A 24,447-nucleotide genomic window follows, 5' to 3' on the forward strand; every position below is an offset into this window, starting at 1 on the left:
GTTCCACTGCTGGGTGGAATCCTCCCCGTCCAGTCTCATGCTGGACAGGGATATAGGACTGGCCCATGATTTGGGTATGTGGCTCCAGGTGTTTGTTTGGAATGGTTCATCTGGGCTGTTGTTAAAACCATTACTCCTGCTGGTAATAGCTCATCCTAAGTGATCACTCTCCTTACAGTGTGTATGGTAACACCCATTTTTTCATGTTCTGTGTGTATATAAATCTCCTCACTGTATTTTCCACTGAATGCATCCAATGAAGTGAGCTGTAGCTCACTTCAAGCTTATGCTCAAATAAATTGGTTAGTCTCTAAGGTGCCACAAGTACTCCTTTTCTTTTTGCGAATACAGACTAACACGGCTGCTACTCTGAAACCTGAATTACTCATTTGGTATAGATCACTTAACTACTAATTCTCCTTTGAGTTCTTGTCCATGCACATGTACCTCATGCACTCAAGTTCAGAGTCTTTTGGCCAGCAGTATCTGTATGTTAGAACTCTGCAGTGGGACTGGGATCCCATGGGTCCCACAGGACCTGCTGCCATAATAGAGGGAGCAAGTAAAATGTACTTTTTTGCGGGTGGATTTGGATGGGCAAAAAAACGCAAACTGTTGTAATTTGTGGGAAAATACTAAATCTCTTGCCAGTTTACAGTAAAAATTGTCTGAATTCCATTTTTATATAACTGACTGTTGAGGTTTTGTTTTGTTTTTAAACAGCATGGGGGAATCTCTCTCTCTTGCTGGCTTTGCGGGATCTAAGGTTTTTGCAGGTGGAAACAGCATAAAAATGCAAGAAACAATGCCGGAATGGTTGGGAGTGTTTACTGCAGGGTGGGATAGGAACGGGATTAAAAAAATAAATTGTTAGTTAGTTTGTATAGGTAGTGAAGGGGATGTACTAGCCAAGATGGGCAGGGATGGTGTTCCTAGCCTCTGTTTGCCAGAAGCTGGGAATGGGCAACAGGGGATGGATCACTTGATTATTACCTGTTCTGTTCATTCCCTCTGAAGCACCTGGCATTGGCCACTGTCGGAAGACAGGATCCTGGGCTAGATGGACTTTTGATCTGACCCAGTATGGCCGTTCTTATGTTATGTTCTAACTGTGTGCTGTAACATTTTTGTATTTTTATGTCTGATTTTGTAAGCAAGTAGCTTTTAAGTGAGGTGAAACTTGGGGTACACAAGACAAATCAGACTCCTGAAAGGGGTACAGTAGTATGGAAAGATTGAGAGCCACTGAGTTAAAGCACTGCAGACCTCTATGGGTATCTCTACACAGCAACTAGACATCTACAAATGGCCTGTGCCAACCAACTAGGGTTCGCCAGGCTTGGGCTGCAGGTCTGTTTCATTGCTATGTAGACTTCTGGGCTTGGGTTGGTTTTTTGGTTGTTTTTTTTGCCAAAGTAAAATTGTTCTTGGCTACCTAGAAAATTGGAACATTAACTGAACAGATATGATCAGATAAAATGAAAATATTTGGCCCTCTGTAAGAATATAAGCTTTTAGAGCATGCAGAGGAGCTAAGATAAGGCCCAGTGTAACTTACCTAAGTAGAGATTGTGGTAGATAACAGTTCCTGTTCTTTTTAATAGTGGCAAACTTTAGAGCAGTTCATTTTAAATTATCTCGGTTAGTAAATACAGCTGAACCTCAAAAAGTGTTACTTAGCTATTTGACAGACCACATTAAGTCCCTCCACAAACACCCTATGATCTCTCCCTACTTCTCAGCAAATAGCAGATTGTTGTGATGAGGTCTCATGTTACTAACAATTCAGTACTGAAGCACATTTATTGGTATTATTGCAAATAAATAAAGCTAACTTGTATCTGCCAGAATAAATGACCAATGTCCGTTTGTTACTTCCTTGCTAATCCATAATAGGTCTGCAGGTAAATTTGTAAAATTGAATTTGGATTAAATACACGCAGAAATATGAAAGTTTTTTCCTAGATTGTATCAATATAAGTACATGAAATACCCCAACTTGACATCAGAAATTCATTTTAAATACATAGTATGATGTAATAGCTCACTATATAAATTATAATTTCAGTAGCACTGGAAACAGTAATATCTTTCACAAACACACTAACTTCAATTATTGAAAAGGTCTCAGTGATTAAAAATGGTGTACTGGCAATGAATGTTTAATAGTCTTTCTCAGTCTGTTTTGATGTCCAGCTTCTAGACTGTTGACAGAAAGTGGGGAGGGGTATGTGGGTACAAGACAACTACAGAAGCTGATTGGTTTTCATAGACTTAATTGGCATGCACAAAATGCACCGTGTCTACTACAATTTTCTTTATTGTCATAACAGATAAGGCACTAGGTACTAAATTTTACATCTGTCTCAGTTTTTTAGCCTATTATAAAGGTTAATTCAAAAGAGAGAAAAAAGACAACACTGATAATGTGTCTATGTAGCGTGTGTTCTTTGCCCAACCTGGTGGTAAGCGACTATTCCTAATGTGGTTGAGAGAGCCTGATTTGGATTGGCTCTTTTTGTGCCTCCTGCAGGAAAGTAACATTCTTGTCTCTCTAGGTGGGCATGGGTTCTGCAAGATGCTCTGGGAATCGCCTTCTGCCTTTACATGTTGAAAACAATCCGCCTACCTACATTCAAGGTACGGAAACAGTACAAGTGCCAAAATAAAGAACCTGCTCAGACATGGTGTATAAAAGGGCAGTTTTTGATTACACACATTGATTTGGAAACACATTTCTGGTTTTAACTGGTGCTGTGCGTGGATTGGGGCAAACGTGGATAAAGAAGTTTAAGAAATCAAATGGCTTGCACAAGGTTGGTAACCTCTCATTCAGTAGAGAGCTGGCCTCTAACAGAAAATAGCCCCTATCTGAAAGTACCAACTACTATCATATAAATGTGAGGTAAGACTTTGGGAAAGGGGTGTCCATGCAGGAATAGGACAAAGGGATAAAAACGAAATGTGCATGTGCCATCTCCACCATTGATGCAGTGCTCCGCTTTAGGATTCATGGAGACAAAAAGACACTTGAAGGGCCAGAGTATTCATATTGGATCTTGGACTGGCCAAGTGCTGAAGTGGAATCAGATTTATACCTGTTGAGATTGCTGGATTATCTTCTAGACAAACATCTACAAATGTCTTGAATCTTGATGTCTGATCAGGATGGCCCTTTCCAGAGCCCCCAGCATAGTTCTTTAGGCCTCACTGTCACACTCAGAAGAGCTTCTAAAGGAGAAAAGAAGAGCAAACCCATCGTTTCACAGTGCAGTCCTTCATGAATGTTCTTCCCCAGGGTCCACCTATTCTTTTTGTTTTTGTAAAATTTATCATTAGAACTTTCATTTGTCTATGAAGAGTTTGTTCTGATGACGCAGATTCCCTCCATGATATATCCCTGTTCTATTGCACCTTTTTGTATCCTGGCAACATTCTCGTTCTTTGGACTACATAAACAAACATGCAATGCGGGGGTGGAATGTGCTTTGGTATTTATGGGTCCCATGCCTCTGAATTGAGTACTATCCCAGATCTTGACTTTCCTCTTCCTTTCAATTGAACGTTTGTGTCCTCCAGCTGATCATTCTGGGTCAGACTGACCCCTCCATCTCTTATTGTAAGCAGCTGCCATAGCAGATTTTCTCACTAGGCAAGGAAGATGGGCAACTTGACTTTGTGCAAAACTACTGTCAGAGGCCCAGCATGGATTGGCCAGAATAGTGTTATAGTTACTGCTGTCTAGCGGAATCTGTCCTCCAGAGCTTTCCCACAAATCCTAACAAAACAAAATTGCAGCATATTTCGACTTCATAGAGCAAGCATATTTCATGGCAGGAATTCTACTGGGAGGAAGTGTAGTGTCATAGAATCATAAAATATCAGGGTTGGAAGGGACCTCAGGAGGTCATCTAGTCCAACCCCCTGTTCAAAGCAGAACCAATCCCCAACTAAATCATCCCAGCCAGGGCTTTGTCAAGCCTGACCTTAAAAACTTCTAAGGAAGGAGATTCCACCACCTCCCTAGGTAATGCATTCCAGTGTTTCACCACCGTCCTCGTGAAAAAGTTTTTCCTAATATCCAATCTAAACCTCCCCCACTGCAACTTGAGACCAGTACTCCTCGTTCTGTCATCCGCTACCACTGAGAACAGTCTAGATCCATCCTCTTTGGAACCCCCTTTCAGGTACTTGAAAGCAGCTATCAAATCCCCCCTCATTCTTCTCTTCCGCAGTGTCGTGTCTGAAGGATAATACAGTTACACATTGTGTGCAGGGAAAGATCTTTCCATGTGATATATCTGTGCAGAGTTGAATTCAGGGAAATACATGGGTATATTGAATAAATCTTGGAAAATGAATACTCTTGAACTGCTAACTGTAAATTTATTTCCATTAGCTAGCACAGAGTACATAAAATATCCACTGAAGCTCTCATCTTTCTCCCAGGGTTGCACCTTGCTCCTGATGGTTCTTTTTGTGTATGATGTGTTCTTCGTATTCATCACACCTTTTTTAACAAAGGTATGTACAGTTTGTCTCCAGTGCTTGCTGTTCAGAATGGACTGTAACCAAACAGCATATTTCTATGTGTGTTCTTAAATTATCCAGACATGCTGACTGAAGTGCTGGTTTACAGTTTCCCCTCTTTCTTTAGACAGGGCAGAGTATAATGGTGGAGGTGGCTGCGGGCCCGACTGACTCTGCCACTCATGAAAAGGTACTGTATGCATTTTGAAAATATGAGAGTATCTACTAGCTATTAACCTTCTGAGGCTTTCAACTTCTGAAAGGGTCAGACCACAAAGAGCTGCTGAAATGGCCTGGCACTTCTGGGGCCGCTAGTTTCAAAAGCATTTGGCGTGGAAATATAAAGCACTGCAGAGCTCCATGGGAATCCACAGCATTCTCAGAAGTAGAATTTTAAGTAACTTTCTGCAGTAGGGCCAATGTTGTCACATCTTGAATTGTAAGTTTTCAGTGCAGGGAAATTTATGTGCTGTATTTGTAAAGAACCACGTAAATATAATAATATTTAATATTGTTAAAGTCTGCTGAGGTATGGTGCCACAAGTACTCCTTTTCTTTTTGCGAATACAGACTAACACGGCTGCTACTCTGAAACCTGTATTTCTTCCATTTCTGTGGTCAGAACAATATGTGCACTACCATGACATGAAAAAGCACAGTGTAGTAAGGGCTTCTGGTGTGCAGAGCAATGAGTGGAGCAAGCTGTTCATCACTTACACAGTACATTTAAATAAAAATCATTTACGTTTAAAAAAAAATCTTCAAGCAGTACATGTTTTTTTCCAAAGACTTTAAGAAAGTCAAACCACTGAACTGGTGGAAGTCACTGGCTAAGCACCTAGAATCAACATTTGTTGAAGTTCTCAACTAACTTTTGGGAGGAATAGTCTCCTTTACGGGTGCAGAAGAGTGTTTCCTCATTTTGGTTTATTCGACGAGTTCAGTTCAATGACTAGTTAATTCAAAGCTAAGAAACCAAATGAGAGTTGCAAAAGTAGGAAAGCTTGTTTTCTTTTTCCTATCTATGAATTAAAATAAGATGTAAGACAATGAGATCTAGTAGTTCTAAAATCTTGAAGGGACATGGTGACCAGAAACAATCAGTTCAGTTCACTACTACAGATAATACTTTCTTTGTTTAATAAAAGAGTTACTTTTTTTCCTCCTTAACAAAACATATTTTGCATTTAAAACTAAGTTTATATATCCAGCACATTTGAGGTAGTTTTATTTAACTAGTTAAAACTTATTTAAAATGCTTGGTTTTTTGGATTTTTAATTGAATTCCAATTTCCATACAAATGCAGCTTGACACAAATTCCAAGTTTTAAAAAAAATCATCTAGTAAATAAGTGCATTATTCACCATTTTCTAGCATAATAATAAATGTAAAACTTAAGAATCTGAATAGATGTATGGTAAGCAATATAGTTCTTAAATAAATGTATATAGATACAATGTATCCTCCTGGTTAGCAAAAAAATACCAAATTATACGAACCATTGAAAACCAATAATTACAAAATACAAATGCTCAGCAGGATTAAAATCAGTGATTAAAGCAAGATTTTCTGCTTGCTGATTTAAATGATTAAAAGCCAGTGATTTTAATTAATCCACCCTGTTCAAGGGAACTCAGTAAAATGAAAAATAACACTCAGATAATACTCATGCTCATATATGTTGGTTTCATCTGTTTAAAGTCTGCATAACCAGTATGACAAGACGAACATGTATTTGGTACTGTTAGTACATGGGTGAAACCTTTCTGCTTTATAAAACATGTCTTCTCTCATTTCCAAGCTCCCCATGGTCCTGAAGGTTCCAAGACTGAACTCTTCACCATTGGCTCTTTGTGATAGGCCTTTTTCCCTCCTAGGATTTGGAGACATCTTAGTTCCAGGTATTTCTGATTGTTTGCCTAAGCAATATGATGCAAAAGGAAAAGTTCTTATTGACACATCTCCCATCTCCCTCAATTCCCATTCCAAGTGGTAAATTTGACCTGACCTCTCCCAAGCTGGCAATTCATAAACATACCCATTTTTCCTTTGGCTCTACTCTGTTTGCTTTTCTTAACAGATAAATTAAATGAGAAGAATCTACATGAATTTGGTGTTATGATGAGACTTGTGCATGCAGGGAAGTCAAGAAATTTAAAGGGATGCAGGAGGTGGTTGGCTTATGTCCTGAAACATGAGCATTTATACTCTTAAATTTTGCATCCTATCTAATGAAACTGAATGTTTTTATTAACCATATAAATATCTGATCTTTTAATTGTGCTAACTTTTAGCCTTAATGTCTTGTTTCACAGGGTCCACAGGGTAACTGTGTACTGTGTATTTTTTTTTTTTAATCCTCTTAGAGTTTTACATTTGTTGCCTTTAAGTATCATTGGCCTGAAATTTATGCTGGTCTTAATTCAAAATTGTAGGGTTTTTTTTTTTCCGTTTCACCAAAATTGATACACTCATTTTTGAATCATATATACATTTTTTTAACTTTAGTGTAGTCCTATAAGAAATTTTGCACACAGATAACAGTGAGAGAAGATAGTAATGTCACAACTGGCTTGTCTAATGATCTTGCTGGGATCTAAGTAGTAAGCTGAGTTTCAAGAAAATTAGTACAATAGGTATGTGGGGGAGATAATATCTTTTTTGGGACCAACTTCTGTTGGTGAGAGAGACAAGTTTTTAGCTTGCACAGAGCTCTACTTGAGAACCCTGGGACCCTCTTGAAGAAGAGCTCTGTGTAATCTCGAAAGCTTGTCTCTTTCACCAACAGAAGCTGGTCCAATGGATATGAGCATTAATGAGGAAAATTTCATATGCACAATATGAACTCTGCTATTCAGTATTTTGATTATTCATTGGAGACGCTGTCAAGTCTGCTCACTTTGGACTGAAAAAAAATTTGAGTTGTTAATAATTTGGGCTGCTCTGTATGGTAATATGGCCCAGATCTTGAACTGACCCTTAAGGACACAGATATAAGCCATAAATTACCACTCTATGCACTAATATAGAAATCTACACGAATGTAAAGGGCACAAGTTATGGTTGCTGTCACTGTTAATGCTGCTTGTATGCAGTTGTTTACATTGCATATGGACTGTCTGTTGTTTACTGGAATGGTGTTTACTTACTGATGTCAAGTTTCTGATTCAATAGTTAATGTAAGCCAATACAGTAGAAGTGCATATCTTCTGTTCTGTGAGTTGTGCACTCTTGTGAATCATATCAGGATGGTAGGGCACAGCTTATTAGGCAGGAAATCTAGCACGGTGGTGGGCCATCTTGTAAGCACCTAGATAGGGCACTACATTCTGTGCATCTTACAATTAGTATGTATGTGTTTAAAAACTGCTTAACTTTTCTTTACTTCCCCAGGCTTACTGGTAGCCTACTGCCATAGATTTGATATTCAGGTGCAATCCTCCAGAGTCTATTTTGTAGCCTGCACTATAGGTATGTATGACCCTGGTATTTCTACACAGCAGCTAGGGCAAAGCAAAGCCAGAGCTCTCATATTACATAGCTTGCTTTTCAACTCTTATCTTGCTTTCAACAATGAAGCAGTGAAGCGGTTTAAAATAAATAAATAAAAACTGTACTACGTTTGAGGTTGGACCTTCGAACCCTAGCTCACCTAGCATAACGCATGTCTGAGCTGCTTTGCCTGTCCAAACTAGAAAGTAAGCTCTTTGTTATGATTTACACCTTCACCAGAACCCTTTGGTTGAATTACAGTGGTTTTATGTATGCCTGGGATACATTTATTCTTTGTTATCATTGTAATTTGCTTGTTAATGAACCTTTCAAATTGCATTTATTACATGAGAGAATTCAAGTTTAGTGCTTGTCCTCTTGCCTTCAGTCTTAAACTGTGTCTGCAAAAAAATCTGTAATTGACATCTGTTAAGTTAAGTTAAATTAAATTGTAGAGACGGTAGTGTCTTCATAGATACTACTAGCTTTCTTTTAAAAGTCTGATTTTTTTGATAACACTGAGGGCAGGTCTACACTAGAAGCTCTACATCAGCGCTGTAGCGCATCTTGTAAAGACACTCTATGCCTACAGGAAAGCACTTTCCCGTCAGCAGAATTACACCACCTCCATGAGAGACAGAAGCTATGTCCGTGTGGACAGCACTTAAGTCGCTGTAACTTGCATCGCTCGGGGGGTGTCTTTTTCACACCCCGAGTGGCATAAGTTAGATCGACTTAAGCAGTAGTGTAAACCTGCTGAGTTGATTGACTAACCCAGTGAGCTGCAACTTATCCTTTGTGGTTGTCTGCTAATGGAGGGGAAAAAAGTTTCTTCAAATTTGAGATAAACAGATAAGGCATTTTAAAATGATAGTCTGAAAAATTAGGGGGTTCACTTTCAGGAAAGGTTGTGAATGATTTTGCCACCTCCTGATTTGATAAAACTTTGCCTCAAACTAATTTTTTTATTTTGCCCTGCATGTAAGTAGTGATGTCTGAAACTTTTGGGAGGCTGTTGGGTTGGTTGACTTTTGGCTTTATTTAGTACATTTCCACCAGGACCACCAGGAAATTTAGACTAGAAATTAGACGAAGGTTTCTAACCATCAGAGGAGTGAAGTTTTGGAACAGCCTTCCAAGGGAAGCAGTGGGGGCAAAAGATCTATCTGGCTTTAAGATTAAACTCGATACGTTTATGGAGGAGATGGTATGATGGAATAACATGGTTTTGGTAATTAAATATTCATGGTAAATAGGCCCAATGGCCTGTGATGGGATATTAGATGGGGTGGGATCTGAGTTACCCAGGAAAGAATTTTCTGTAGTATCTGGCTGATGAATCTTGCCCATATGCTCAGGGTTTAGCTGATTGCCATATTTGGGGTCGGGAAGGAATTTTTCTCCAGGGCAGATTGGAAGAGGCCCTGGAGGTTTCTCGCCTTCCTCTGTAGCATGGGGCACGGGTCACTTGCTGGAGGATTCTCTGCTCCTTGAAGTCTTTAAACCACAATTTGGGGACTTCAATAGCACAGACATAGGTGAGAGGTTTTTTGCAGGAGTGGTGGGTGAAATTCTGTGGCCTGCGTTGTGCAGGAGGTCAGACTAGATGAACATAATGGTCCCTTCTGACCTAAATATCTATTTCATCTAACACTAATAATTACTGATGACATTGAGAAAGCTGAGGTGCGTAATGCTTATTTTGCTTCAGTTTTCACTAAAAAGGTTCATGATGACCAGATACTCAACAAAATTAATATTAACAATCAGGGGAAGGAATGCAAACCAAAATAGGGAAAGAACAAGTTAAACAATATTTAGATAAATTAGATATATTTATGTCTTTGGAGGATAGGATTATAATTCAAAATGATTTGGACAAACTGGAGAAATGGTCTGAAGTCAGTAGGATGAAATTCAATAAGGACAAATGCAAAGTACTCCACTTAGGAAGGAACAATCAGTTGCACACATACAAAATGGGAAATGACTGCCTAGGAAGGAGTACTGCGGAAAAGGATTTGGGGGTCATAGTGGACCACAAGCTAAATATGAGTCAACTGTGTAACACTGTTGCAAAAAATACATCATTCTGGGATGTATTAGCGGGAGTATTGTAAGCAAGACACAAAAAGTAATTATTCCGCTCTACACCATGCTTATTAGGCATCAACTGGAGTATTTGTCCAGTTCTGGGCGCTACATTTCAGGACAGATGTGAACAAATTAGAGAAAGTCCAGAGAAGAGAAAAAATTGGGTTAATTTAGTCTGGAAAAGAGAAGACTGAGAGGAGACATGATAACAGTTTTCAAGTACATAAAAGGTTGTTACAAGAAGGAAGGAGAAAAATTGTTCTTAACTGCTGAGGATAGGGCAAGAAGCAAGGGACTTAAACTGCAGCAAGGGAGGTTTAGGTTGGACATTAGGAAAAACTTCGTAACTGTCAGGGTGGTTAAGCACTGGAATAAATTGCCTAGGGAGGTTGTAGAATCTCCATCCTTGGAGATTTTTAGGAGCAGGTTGGACAAACTCCTGTCAGGGATAGTCTAGATAATACTTAGTCCTGCCATGAGTGCAGGGGACTGGATTAGATGACCTCTCGAGGTCCCTTCCAGTCCTATGATTCTGTGTCAGCAGAACCTGATGAAATTCATCCTGTGGTACTTAAGGAATGAGCTGAAGCAGTTTTGGAGCCGTTAGCAATTACTCTGAGTACTCCTGGAGTACAGGAGAAGTTCCAGAAGACTGGAGATGGGCAAACATCGTATCTATCTTTTAAAAAGGGACCAAGGAGGAATTGTGGAATTCTAGACCAGGCAGCCTGACTTCAACACCTGGAAAGATACTGGAGCAAATTATTAAACAATCAGTTTGTAAGCATCTGGAGGATAATAGGTGTTATAAGGAATGGTCAGCATAGATTTGTCAAGAACAAATCATGCCAAACCAACTTAATTTCCTTCTTTGATAAGATTACTGACCTAGTGGATAGGGGGGAAGCAGTAGTGATATACCTTGATTTTATAATTTTGATACGGTTCCGCATGACATTCTCATAAGCATACTCTTTACATAAAATTACTATAAGGTGGGTGCACAATGGTTGAAAGAGTAGTTATTAATAGTTTGCTGGCAAATTGGGAGGGCATATCTAGTGGGGTCCTGCAGGGATTGGTCCTGGGTGCAGTGCTGTTCAATAATTTCATTAATGGCTTGGATAATGGAATAAAGAGAGTGCTTATAAAATCTGCAGGTTACACTGAGCTGGGAGGGGTTACAAGCACTTTGGAGGACAGTTTTAAAATTCAAAATCTTGACAAATTGGAGAATTGGTCTGAATTCAGCATGATGAAATTCAGTAAAGACAAGTGCAAAGTACTTCACTTAGGAAGGAAAAATCAAATGCACAACTACAAAATGGGGAATAACTGTCTAGGTGGTAGTACTGCTGAAAAGGATCTGGAGGTTATAGTGGACCACAAACTGAATATCAGTCATCAATGTGATCCAGCTGTAAAAAAGGTTAATATGATTCTGGGGTGTATTAACAGGAGTGTTGTATATAGGACACAGGAGGTAATTGTCCCACTGTACTCATCACTGGTGAGATCCCAGTTGGAGTACTGTGTCTAGTTCTGGGCACCACAATTTAGGAAAATTGTGGACAAATTGGAAAGAGTCCAGAGGAGAGCAGCAAAAATTATAAAAGGTTTAGAAAACCTGACCTGTGAAGAAAGGTTAAAAAACTGGGCTTGTTTAGTCTTGAGAAAAGAAGACTATGGGGGGACCTGATAAGTCTTCCAATATGTTAAGGGCTATTATAAAGAGGACAGTGATCAATTGTTCTCCATTTCCACTGAAGGTAGGACATGAAGTAATGGGCTTAATTTGCAGCAAAGGAAATTTAGGTTAGATGTTGGGGGAAACTTTTTAACTATAAGGATAGTTAAGTTCTGGAAGAGGCTTCCAAGGGAGATTGTGGAGTCCCCATCATTGGAAGCTTTTAAAAACAAGTTGGACAAACACCTGTCTGGGATGACCTAGGTCTGCTTGGTCCTGCCACAAAGCAGGGGGCTTGACTTGATGACTTCCCGAGGTCCCTTCCAGCCCTAGATTTGTATGATTCTATATGAAGTATATGGAGTTTGTAAAATCTACAAATCATATTAGATGGAGTTAAGGATGACTGCAGCCTATGTTCAGACTCCCAACTCTGCGGGCTCCCTAAAGGAAATTCTTAAGCCATCAAGGGCTTAAGCTATTTCCAGTTGAAGGCTCCAAAATGCTTTAGGAAAAACTACTGTAGGGAGTCCTTCAACAGTTGCTAGCTCCAAAGGGACTCCTAAGATGATTTGAGCTACCTTGCTTCTGCATTTCCATTCACAGGTTTGGGGTGTTTAAGTGTAATCTTTAAATTTTAATTTCTTGACTAAAACTACATTATTTTGCTGTGGTATTCTCTTAAATCAGCCTTGCAAAATTGACATAAAATGTACTAGCCTACCTACGGAATTTACTTGCATACCCTTTGTCATAACACCTGGATAAACAATATATTGCCTCCCAACAATAAAATACTTGCCTCGTATGGGTAGAATTTTGCATGGCTGCTTTAAGTTATAGATTAGCATTTATAACCTTAACTTCAAGTGATTGAAGCTTTTTGTCTGGATATTTTATTTATCTTCCTGCACCAGAAATAAGCCCACAAACTTGCAAGCTTTTAAAGGTCTTTTGTATTCATTAATATTTTCTGCAAATATATAAATGTTTCAATGAGTAGTAACATTCTAACGGGGGGGCATTCACCCCTTGAGCACCTTCTACTGTTGTGTGTGGTGCTGTAGACCTTTTCCCACTCCTTGCACCCTCTGTAGGTTGTGAACCTCGCTTGGCAGGTCTTCAGTGCCTTGGCCCTTCAGCAGGCGCTCACAATCAAAACAAAGCCATTCTGGAGCAGCAAAAGTCCAAAAACTATCTGCCCTCCCCAAGGTCTTCAGCGGCTCTGGGCTCTTTAAATTCAGTCCTTTCCTCAGTCTTCCAAACAAGCTTTGTCCCCTTCTTGGGGTTTTCATCACTTAGCAGGTGATCGATGGGGGAATCCAGGCATGCCCACTATGCTGTGTTCCAACCCAGGGACTCTATAAACAGAGGCCATATGCACTCATTTCTGTTTGATGCTGCTACTTCCCTGGGCCTCTTCCCACATAGCCCCTTTATCGTCCCCACCTAACCTCAGGTTAAAGTTCTCAGCTCCTCTCTCTCACAGCCTAAGCAAATGCAGCCTGAACCAAATGCTGGTGATCCCTCAAGCTCATTTGGCCAGAGAGGAGCACCCTTTCTTGCCCCTCTGCTCTCAGCTAGGAACTGTCCTTCTAAGGTCCTCCAGCTCCTTTTATCTGAGCCTGCTGAGCTCTGACTGGCTGTTTCTGTGAGGTCTCTGTAGGCAGGCCTGGAGGACCCATCTTCACTGTTCCTTTCCTAGACCAGGATGTAGTAGGATTGCAGGGCCTCCAGCAGGGGACCACAAAGGGCCTGGTATACCCCATCACAAACACAACTAGGTATTTGTTTAATGGTGTTGCAGTGATGCCCAAGAATGTGAGTGGAAAGCCAAGCACTTCCAAATCACAAGAAGTGCTGGTTATAGTGGTCAGGCAGTATTTATTTGTTTTCATTAAAATATTGTATGGTTTAAATACAAGGCCTTTTTTGCTATTTTTTAAAAGTCAAGTGATTTAATAAAGTGTTTCACTGGTTTATTTTGCCTTTGTAAAATTGCTCTAGATACTGAGTTAATTGTACCACAAATACTGCACAATTGGATCACTCTTCTTTTTGTCCTGTTTCACTGAAAGACAATGTCTCATAGTCTAGCACAGGGGTGAGAAAACTTTTAGGCCCTAGGGCCACATCTTGGTATGGAAATTGTATGGCTGGCCATGAATGCTCACGAAACTGGGGGTTGCGGCGTTGGAGGGGGTAAGGGCTCTGGCTGGGGGTGTGGACTCTCGGGTGGGGCTGGGGATGAGGGGTTGGGAGTGCAGGAGGGTGCTCTGAGCTGGGACAGAGGGGTTTGGAGAGTGGGAGGGGGATCAGGGCTGGGGCAGGAGGTTGGGGCGTGAGAGGGAGTCAGGCGTATAGGCTCTGGGTGGCGTTTACCTCAAGCAGCTCCCAGAAACAGCTGCATATTCTCCCTCCAGCTCCTATGCGGAGGCGCAGCTAGGCAGTTCTGCGCTCTGCCCCGTCTGCAGACGCCACCCCTGCAGCTCCTGTTGGCTGCGGTTTCCAGCCAATGGGAGCTGCGGGGGCAGCGCCTGGGGCAGTGGCACCGTGCGGAGCCCCCAGGCCACCCCTACACTTAGGAGCCAGGGGGGGACATGCCACTGCTTCCGGGAGCCGCAGAGCAGGGCAAGCCCCTGACCCCGCTTCTCAGTGGGAGCTCGAGGGCCGGATTAAAACATCTGAAGGACCGGATGCAGCCCCCAAGCTATAGTTTATCTGCTAGACCGGGGTGGGCAATCTTTCCATGTTTAGCAAAGAGTAATCCTGAACGAATGTTGGACACAGAATGGTGGTATTTAGGGAAGTCTGCAAAACACTATAAAAGAAGGTTCATACTCCTCACTGAAGGAAGCTATCATTAGAAAGTTTTTCTAGATAATTGTACTGCCATTCTTGACCAGAACTGTATCTGAATTATTTTCTTTTGCTATTTTTATCTCCTTTTAGCATATGGCATTGGCCTTCTGGTGACCTTTGTAGCCTTGGCATTGATGCAGATGGGTCAGCCAGCTCTGCTCTACTTGGTGCCCTGTACTCTTATCACTAGCTTTGCTGTGGCTCTTTGGCGTAAGGAGCTTGCGATGTTCTGGACGGGCAGCGGCTTTGCGGTGAATACCAGTTTGATATGAGTGTCTTCAAGAAATACTAATATTATAAATCCTAAATAGCATTAAAGTTGAGTAAAATATTGTAGTACTATCCAACAAAACAAATGTTCATGTTTTGGTCCTAAAGAGTCTTTTACAGGCTTTAGCAATTGCATAACACGAGCCTTGGGATTTTCTGCTTTAATGTTTGTAGCCACTAAAACGGACCAGGATAAAGTAGATTAGTCCCTATCTGTCCACCCTGATCCTGCTGTAAGTCTTGGTAGTTGTAACAAACAGCTTTATTGTAAGTTTTATTAATTATAACTTCATCAAGTAACTTCCATGAATATGAAGAATTGTAAGGATCTTTTTGCAGGTTAACAAAAGGAGTTAAGGGATAATTCACTGAACAGATATTTAATATAAGGGTAAAGATGCAGAAAATCAATTCAAGATCCTGCATAAAGAGACTAGATTTTTCATAGGGTGTCCCACAAGCTTCTTTCAGGAGACCTGAAACGTCCTGGTTTTTCACTTAAGTCAAAACACTTGTGTATTTGTTTATGTTTGGTTTTTAGAACTATTTTTTTTTGTTCAAAGTGTATTGCCGTACAGAGTATAATTTATTGCGTGTTCACCAGGAAACACTGTACAGTGGAATGAGAGTTCAGTGTGATAAACAGTATTTGGAGTGAAGAGAAAAGTCCAGTATCAAAGCAATTCTTTTGCTCGGAGTGAATGTTAGTCAATTGATCAGTGTTTCATGATGAACTCAGGCCTTGTCTGTACTACAAAGGGTTTGCCAATATAATTATATCAGCCTAACTATACTGGCAAGCCCACCTAGTGGAGACGTTGCTTATACTAACAGGAGTTCTTTTGCTGATATAGCTTATGCCAGTTCCCTGATTGAACTGAGCTATCTGTATCGCTATGTCTACACTTGGGCATTTGCCAGCATAGCTATGTCACTTAGGGTTGTGATTTTTTTCATATACCCAGCTGACATAGTTATACTGGCAACATTTTGAAGTGTGTACACTCAAGCCTCACTTAGAACACTAAGTTACTATGAAAAATCCTCCCCTCGGAGAATTATGCAGCTATTGGGTCAGAAGCTGGCAGTAAGAACACCAGCACACTTTACAAAACAAACACTGTAGTCCTTGATTATTTTCATGGCCCCAGAATGTTTCTACAAAAGTCTCTGTTTTTTTTTATTTCTAAAATATAGTCAGCTTATTCTGAAGTCAGTTCATTGTGGAATGAAAAAGGGTGTCTTCCTTTGTTTAAATCCTGCTGATACCCACAATTTGTATTTAGTATCTATATCCCATTGATAGCCAACTTTTCATAGCTGAAGGCCACATTGGAAACTTGTTGGGAGCAAAACTGCAGCTGATTTGTGTAAAAGAAAGCCGTCACTAACATTCTTAGAAAGGGGTGCAGCTCATTGCAAATCAGAGCAACATGGGTGTTCAGATGAAGGTGGTTTGTTAGAATCTGTATTCTCTAGATTGAGGTTAATGATAGCTATAGAGTGGGTTTTGCCCATCTCTGGTCTACACAAATGCCAGACACAGAGCTAAGCAGCAGGTTGAGTTTGAGTTGATAATGCATAGGAAGCTTGACCTTTAAGTTTGAAGAAGCTTGTTGGAATTAAATGTACAAGTCAAATGGCAATTCAGATAGGAATAGCATATATAGAAGTGATAGACAAGAGCTGAAAGGAGGAGAGGTCACTTTCTATTTAAGAGAGCATGCTACAGGAACAGGTTTCAGAGCAGAGCAGCCGTGTTAGTCTGTATTCACAAAAAGAAAAGGAGTACTTGTGGCACCTTAGAGACTAACCAATTTTATGCTCAAATAAATTGGTTAGTCTCTAAGGTGCCACAAGTACTCCTTTTCTTTTTGCTACAGGAACCAGACTTGAGCCCTCATGATGCAAATGGAAAAAATGAAACATAGTGGAGAAAACCAATAGACCATCTTATAAATAGTCTGTTAGAGACACCTGATCATGGGGAAGACCAGAGCAAATCACTGGTAAAGGAACTAAAACAAATGGCTACTGCTATCCAGATGTTTGGGACATTATCTGTGTTGAATTTGATTACTCTCCAGTAGAAAGGAAAAGTTAGAGATAGGACCTAATGGGTAGAACTTGTGGCAGGGGTCTAATTTCTCATCTCAGTACTTTGTGAACTTGGGTTATCACTTAACATTTCTTATACCGCAGTTCCTCAACTGTAAAATGAGAATAAAATGTCTTAGGGGAACTGTGAAGCTTAATTAATGTTAAAATACTTTGAGATCTGGTGAACTGTGCCAGAAAAGTGCCAGCTGTTATTTATTATTAGTGAGGATGGGAAGCAATTGTCACCATGGCAGGTAAACAAGAAGAGAGCTGAGCGTGCTTCCCATATCCGTCAGAGATAATGAGCCTATAGGCTTTAAGCATTTAATTAGATTCCTGCAGAGAGCATTCTCCCACTGTTTGTTACTCAGTGGGACCTGCCCAGAGAATAGATGTGCAAATCTTTCAACCATTAGGGATGATTTGAATTAACTGCAGTTGCGCAGCAAGTAATCCTTCTCCTTTCAGTGTGCTTCAGTTCATATTTTTGAACTCCTTCACCAAAAGGTCATTGTGTAATTGCTGTTGGCCATTCAGTATAATGATTGGTCTCCTGTAAAAACTAGCATGTTTTGAGAAATTATTATTTAAGTTGCCCTTAGTAACAATAGTGGCTCTTGTTACTCACTTCATATCATCCTAAAAATTATTTTTATTTTTTTACAGAAAGACCTACCTCATCCTCCCTTGGTGCTGGCTCCTGTCAGCTTCCCCAACCCCCCCCAAAGAGATGAATGCACCAGCATCTCAACAAGAAGCAGAACAACAAATGACCAACCCCACGCTTCATGCAGATGATCAAAATAACCCCTCCCTGTGTACAGAGGAGAGGCCTAACTTGAATACCAAGGAGCTGACCAATCCCAGCATGCAAGCAGAACAGCCACAAATTTCCATCCCACAAATAGAACAACAAACCAGTCAGAACAAGGATGACCCTGAAAGCAAGAGCCTAAGAGTAGAAAAGAACCAGCTGGATTAGATGATGAAATAGGAAATCTTTTTTCCCCTCTCCCCATCTTCAAACTTTCCCACATAAAACCAGTATGTAGACTGGTTCAGTAGTGTTCACATTCATTGAGGAACCTCACTGGGAATCTGATCATCAAATGCAAGGATATTCTGCCTTTGACTTCAGATACAGCTATACATTTCAAACAGCTTTCTGAAATATGGTGCTTTACAAAAATTCTGATGTATGAATTTCAGTGATCATTTTATTAGTTGGATGCCTTTTACCTTTCCTATTTCATTATACTAGGGTAATATTAAGAATTTTTATTTATACAGTACTCTGGGCTTGTGTGGCTGTTGTGCTGCGTTAGTATAGCATAGATTAATGTGGAGGAAAAGCATTGGACAAGTCTGCTACAATGCTAAGCAGGGAGAAATACTGTAGTTTTGTAGATTTTCCCTCCTTAATACTTCTAAATTTCTGCTTGTAAAAGGCATTGATGCAAGTGAATGGTTTAGTATAAATTGACACTCAAGAAATGTTGAGAACTGGTTAAATTACCAGCCTTCTGAAAAGATTTGTTTTACCATGGTGCATTAAATGCATCTCTTTCCTCAACATTTTTTTTTCCACTTCCAGGTGCCTGGGTTGGATGATATTCTAAATTAAAAGGCAGGATGCATGGATCTCCAGTAAGCACTGTAAGCACTCCTATGAATTCTAGGGGCTGTCTTTGAAATAAAATGTTCACTGAGTGGACCTTGCAGAATAATACACAGTAGACAAGCTTACTCGAAGTATCTTTGCTGTTTCGTTTTGTTTTTAAAAGCACCCCACATCCTTATTTACCAGATAAATCAGATCATAAATAGTAACATTGTGCACAATTTAGTGGTCAGGCAGAATGGTATGCAGGAGACTTTAAGGACTGACTTTGATATAGGAAGTTCAGCTGGTTTCTTTGAATCTCTACTTACTATTATTTTTATGAATATAGCTTTGATTTCTGTGGGTTTGTCTACATTACAAATATTTTACTAGTATTGCTATACCTGTATAGCTATGTGGACAAAAATGGCTAGTGTAAATGCAGCATATGCCCACAGAAGGGTTTTTTCTGTTGGCATAGTAACACCACCTCCCCAAACTATGTTAGTTATGCCAACAGAAGCACTCTTCTGTTGTCATAGCTGCATCTACACTTGGGGTTTATAGCGGTGTCAACTGCAGGGACGGGGTTCACGCCCTTGGCCAACGTAGCTATGCTGAGAAAACTTTGTAGTGCAGGCTTGGCCTATTGCTGAAGAAAAGTCTGAAGTTCTCTTCAAAGGAGAGCATGTGGTGCAGCTGTTCGTGGTTTGCAACCTCTTCATAACTGGTCAGCTGCCACAAGTTGTTTTTGTCCTAGGAGTGTTCAAAGTGTGACCTGCAAAGTTTTAGAATGAGGCCATAGCCACCTTCACTTGTGCTAGAACTGCAGAATAGATGCCCTACCATGCAATGGGAGAGCTGCATCTCCACATTGAAGTTTAGGGAGACTACAGTCTATTCAGTTTTAACCAGATTAGGTGCAACTGCACTTCATAAATTGCTGGTGCAGCTTTTCAATATCCAGAATGTGGGCGTCTCTTGTGTAACCTGACTCATTTCTTTGCACACCTGTGTTGCACATGCAGAGGGGCAAAGTAGTCAGATTAACTTTTGTTCATTATAAATATTATGTAGAATATATTCTGTTTGAGAATTTACTGATCAGAGCCATTTGATTTATTTCTAAGACATTCACATTCTTTATTTAATTATAAACATTCCAACCCATTCAAAAAAATCTTGCATTTTAAATGCAAATAACAAGGTTTTCAGGATCCTGTTAATATCCTGGAAATAGAATATAATCTTCAACTCAACTCTGCCACTCAATAAATACAGTTCTTCTGAAAGAAAAATTATTGCAAGACATATAGTGTGACACTTTCAAGAGTATAGTCTCAATAGACGCTAAGAAATGCATTAATATTAAGCTCCAGTTGGCCTTTTGGATCAAGTTTTGAAAGGTTTTCAGTTGGCAGCTGTACATGATAATTCTGTTTCTGTTTTCCTTCCGTTGAGTAGGCCTTCTGAAAGTTCATGCTGTGTCTTTTAGACTGTAACCGCTTTCTCTCTACTGTTTCATGTTAAGTGGACAATATTCATTTTCCAGAATATTAGAGGCTTTCTGTAAAACTACACTATGGGTTCAGAAGTTTACCATCTTCTGCCTAAGCCTTGATGACCTTAACTGGGCTCTGTCTGCCAAATTGACTCAACTCTGGCTGAAATGATGGTGAGTTTCTTGAAAGGTTTTCTGAGTCCTAAAGTCTGTAGTGTGTTCAGATTTGGTTTTCAAATTAACTGAATTCAACGTGTTTTGAACAGTACTAAAGAGATTTTACCTATTTTATTTCCTCTTCTCCTTTATGGGCAGTATTGTCTTTGCTGAGGGTAAGCTGAACCAGTTTTTAGTCATGCAGAGTGACAGAGATGCTTGTATTGGACACTTCAGCCAGCTGGATGATGCCTTAATTTAAGCCATTTTATAAATATGTATATTAAACATTTATTAAAAAAAAATTACTGTGTTTAAATAATAAACTTGACAGACAAATGCCAGGAAATTCAAAGTTGAGGCTTATGTGTCATGACATTTGAATTTCCTTTGCCTTGATTCTCTTTTAACCATAACATTAAACATAATTTTTATATATTTAATATTCAACCTGTTTTATGTGGTGATAAAGTATTAAGTTTTATCAAACTTCCTGAAACATTCATTTCTTTTCATTTGCCGTGGTGTTGCTTCCAGAGGTGAAACAGAGGTCTGATGGGAGAACGTAGACCATCATGTTGCCTGTAACTAAATTGAAAAGAGAGAATTCAGAACATTATAACTAACTTGTAGCAGGCCTTTCAAAGTCACTTTTATTGTGTAGTCATCTTGGCTAATCTGTTTAGGAGAGATCATTTGCCTTTGCTTTTGTGAATTATCCCTACAAATGTCATGTGCACATTTCACCTCCTCTAAAGACTCATGTAAGGAAATGGATATGTTTTGCACACTAATGCAATACCTCTGATTAAAATAGGTGATTTGGAAATGCGTCCCATGCTTTGACCATTACCATACCGTTCAAATCAGGTGACCCTGATAGGGCTATGTGACTGAGACTTTCTGAGCTCTGTCTCTCTGTAGAGCAGTAACACTCTCCATCATGAGACACCAGTTTGTTTTAAATGTTTCATTATAAGGCTACATTTTTCTATTTTATTTTTTTAAAAGTATCCTTGATTGGTTTTAATATTGTAAAACTCAATATTGCATTGAAAAGAGCTAACAATATTTTCATAAATTTTGTTTTTTATTAATGCTCAGGCATTTAATATTTGCATCCTTCAGTATCTGGTTAACTGAAAATTAATTTGCTATAATAATCAGAGGATAAATAATTTACTTCCACAAATTTGTATGTGTTCAGTCACAAGTACTTGTTTTAGTGACATACATTTTTGCTGTTTCATACTCCTTTAGAATCACTACAACAGTAGGAGAGGGAACTAGGTTTATTTTGGCTCAGGCATCATTAAATTCTAATTAGCACACCAAATCCTGTCTTTAGTTCCACCTGTCTGCCCTGTTGAAGACAGAGGGGTTGCACAGATGGAACAGAGGACAGAATATGGCCTGCAAAATTTTGAATAGAGGTGCTTCATGAGTCAGAAACTCTCAGAACACTATTTTAAATTATACTTCTCTTTCTTTAGTCGTATTACACACGAAGAGTATTTTTAAGTGCAATCCATTACAGCATGAGAAAACTTATCCTGCTTTTTAAGATAACAGTGAAAGATAAGACAACTCTGCAAGTGAAACTCTGTAGAAATTAAACCCCTGAAACCACTTATCATTGACTGAAGGTGAACTTGTAATCTAATCAATCAATGAAGTTCCTAGAAAAAAGGAGGGGGGAAAATCAGCAACATGCATTCAGTTTTTTTCTGCATCTTTTCCACTAGGATCATTAATACATCTGTAGAAGATTGCCAGTTTACTCCATTGTTTTTATCCTTTTTCTGTATTAACCACCTCTGATCTGATTGTTCTTGTAGCTGATTTCTTTACCTCTCAGCTGAACTTTCAAGCCTTTCCTTTAGACTTTTCATCTGTGTTACAATTGCCCTCAGTCTCTCCCTCACATTCCTACTGCCTTAAAAGCCTTGACAGCATTTTTCTCAGCAGTGCGCAGTTTCATAGATTCATAGATATTTAGGTCAGAAGGGACCATTATGATCATCTAGTCTGACCTCCTGCACAACGCAGGCCACAGAATTTCACCCACCACTCCTACAAAAAAAAACTCACACCTATATCTGTGCTATTGAAGTCCTCAAATCGTAGTTTAAAGACTTCAAGGAGCACAGAATCCTCCAGCAAGTGACCCGTGCCCCATGCTACAGAGGAAGGCGAAAAACCTCCAGGGCCTTCCAATCTGCCCTGGAGGAAAATTCCTTCCCGACCCCAAATATGGCGATCAGCTAAACCCTGAGCATATGGGCAAGAGTCACCAGCCAGATACTACAGAAAATTCTTTCCCGGGTAACTTGGATCTTACCCCATCTAAAAACCCATCACAGGCCATTGGGCCTATTTACCATGAATATTTAATTACCAAAACCATGTTATCCCATCATACCATCTGCTCCATAAACTTATCGAGTTTAATCTTAAAGCAAGATAAATCTTTTGCCCCCACTACTTCCCTCGGAAGGCTATTCCAAAACTTGACTCCTCTGATGGTTAGAAACCTTCGTCTAATTTCTAATCTAAATTTCCTAGTGGCCAGTTTATATCCATTTGTTCTTGTGTCCACATTGGTACTGAGTTTAAATAATTCCTCTCCCTCTCTGGTATTTATCCCTCTGATATATTTATAGAGAGCAATCATATCTCCCCTCAACCTTCTTTTAGTTAGACTAAACAAGCCAAGCTCCCTGAGTCTCCTTTCATAAGACAAGTTTTCCATTCCTCGGATCATCCTAGTAGCCCTTCTCTGTACCTGTTCCAGTTTGAATTCATCTTTCTTAAACATGGGAGACCAGAACTGCACACAGTATTCCAGGTGAGGTCTCACCAGTGCCTTGTATAATGGTACTAAAACCTCCTTATCCCTACTGGAAATACCTCTCCTGATGCATCCCAAGACTACATTAGCTTTTTTCACAGCCATATCACATTGGCAGCTCATAGTCATCCTATGATCAACCAATACTCCAAGGTCCTTTTCCTCCTCCGTTACTTCTAGTTGATGCGTCCCTAGCTTATAACTAAAATTATTGTTATTAATCCCTAAATGCATGACCTTACACTTCTCACTATTAAATTTCATCCTATGTTTCGTGAGCCAAGTTTGTTTCTGCACCCACGATCCATGTATCTGAGATTGAGAGCTCCATGAGTGTGATGGCAGTACGCTAGGGACTGCAGCAGTGACCAGTGGTGATAGAGAGGGACCAGGCAGCGTTACTTTGGTTCACAGTACTGAGGCAGGGTGCTGAGGTAGTAGCTGCATTACCTGGGAAACTAATAGGAAGATGGTGAATTGCCATCTGCTTGGAATTTTGACCTCTGTGTCGTGTACTGTCCTGGGAAGCTCTCATGGTCCTTTATAATGACATGGGATTTTAAAGGCTATTTTCTACTAAAACCCTGTTTTTCTGTAAATTGGTCCATGTTGAAGCATCTTTCCAAATAAAATGATTGAGCAGAAGTGCATGTTGAACCTCTCATCTCTGTGGAACTTGCCCTGTAGTTTTTGGAAACCTCTTCTGTTCCTTTTCCTGCTTGCTTGTAAGTGTTCATACCAGGAATGTATCTGGATTGAGTCTCCTTAACTACCATACTTTCTATTGAACTCCACTTGTGTTTGGGATTCCTTGGCTCTTTCATGTAACTCCTCTTATGGCCTCTTTAGCTTGACCACAAAATCATTTTTTCAGTTCTTGTCACTCCTGCGTTGGGTGTCTGGAAATAAAATTGCTTCAGGAAGTGGACTCTGTATGCAAATATCTAATATGAGCTACAGTCAAGTTTGTTTTTTCCTCCTTTTAGCTTTTTCCTCGTTAGTGGATGGACTGTTGTATGTATTTCTGTGTGAAGTTCCAGCAACTATCTTTTTCTGCAGCTTTACTGATGAATAGTAAACAAAGCCAAATATTTTGGCTTTGGCTTTAGTCACTTGCAACATTTGTTTAGTATAATTTGTATTGAAGTAAACAGTCTAGTCACTAACATACCAACCACTTCTTAATCAGTTCAGAGAAATGTTGTACTTCAAGTTTTAGAGGGCTAATGTTACACATACAGTTAGAGTCTTAACATTCTGTTTTGCATTTCAGATACCATGGTGATGAACAATATATAGA

General features: G+C 39.7%; 1 protein-coding gene across 1 annotated transcript in view; it reads left to right on the plus strand.

The window, feature by feature from the left end:
- SPPL2B (signal peptide peptidase like 2B) overlaps window positions 1-20,898 on the plus strand; it is an 83,495-nt gene extending 62,597 nt beyond the window's left edge. Inside the window, 8 exon segments of the mRNA XM_037886004.2 lie at window positions 2,559-2,640; window positions 4,450-4,524; window positions 4,658-4,720; window positions 6,333-6,432; window positions 7,925-8,002; window positions 14,757-14,917; window positions 17,703-17,753; window positions 17,755-20,898. Coding sequence (XP_037741932.1) covers window positions 2,559-2,640; window positions 4,450-4,524; window positions 4,658-4,720; window positions 6,333-6,432; window positions 7,925-8,002; window positions 14,757-14,917; window positions 17,703-17,753; window positions 17,755-18,018 — 874 coding nt within the window. The 3' untranslated portion in view covers window positions 18,019-20,898.
- The last annotated feature ends 3,549 nt before the right edge of the window (window positions 20,899-24,447 follow it).

The sequence above is a fragment of the Chelonia mydas genome, chromosome 25, assembly GCF_015237465.2.
Source record: "Chelonia mydas isolate rCheMyd1 chromosome 25, rCheMyd1.pri.v2, whole genome shotgun sequence".
In the NCBI taxonomy this organism is placed as follows: Eukaryota; Metazoa; Chordata; order Testudines; family Cheloniidae; genus Chelonia; species Chelonia mydas.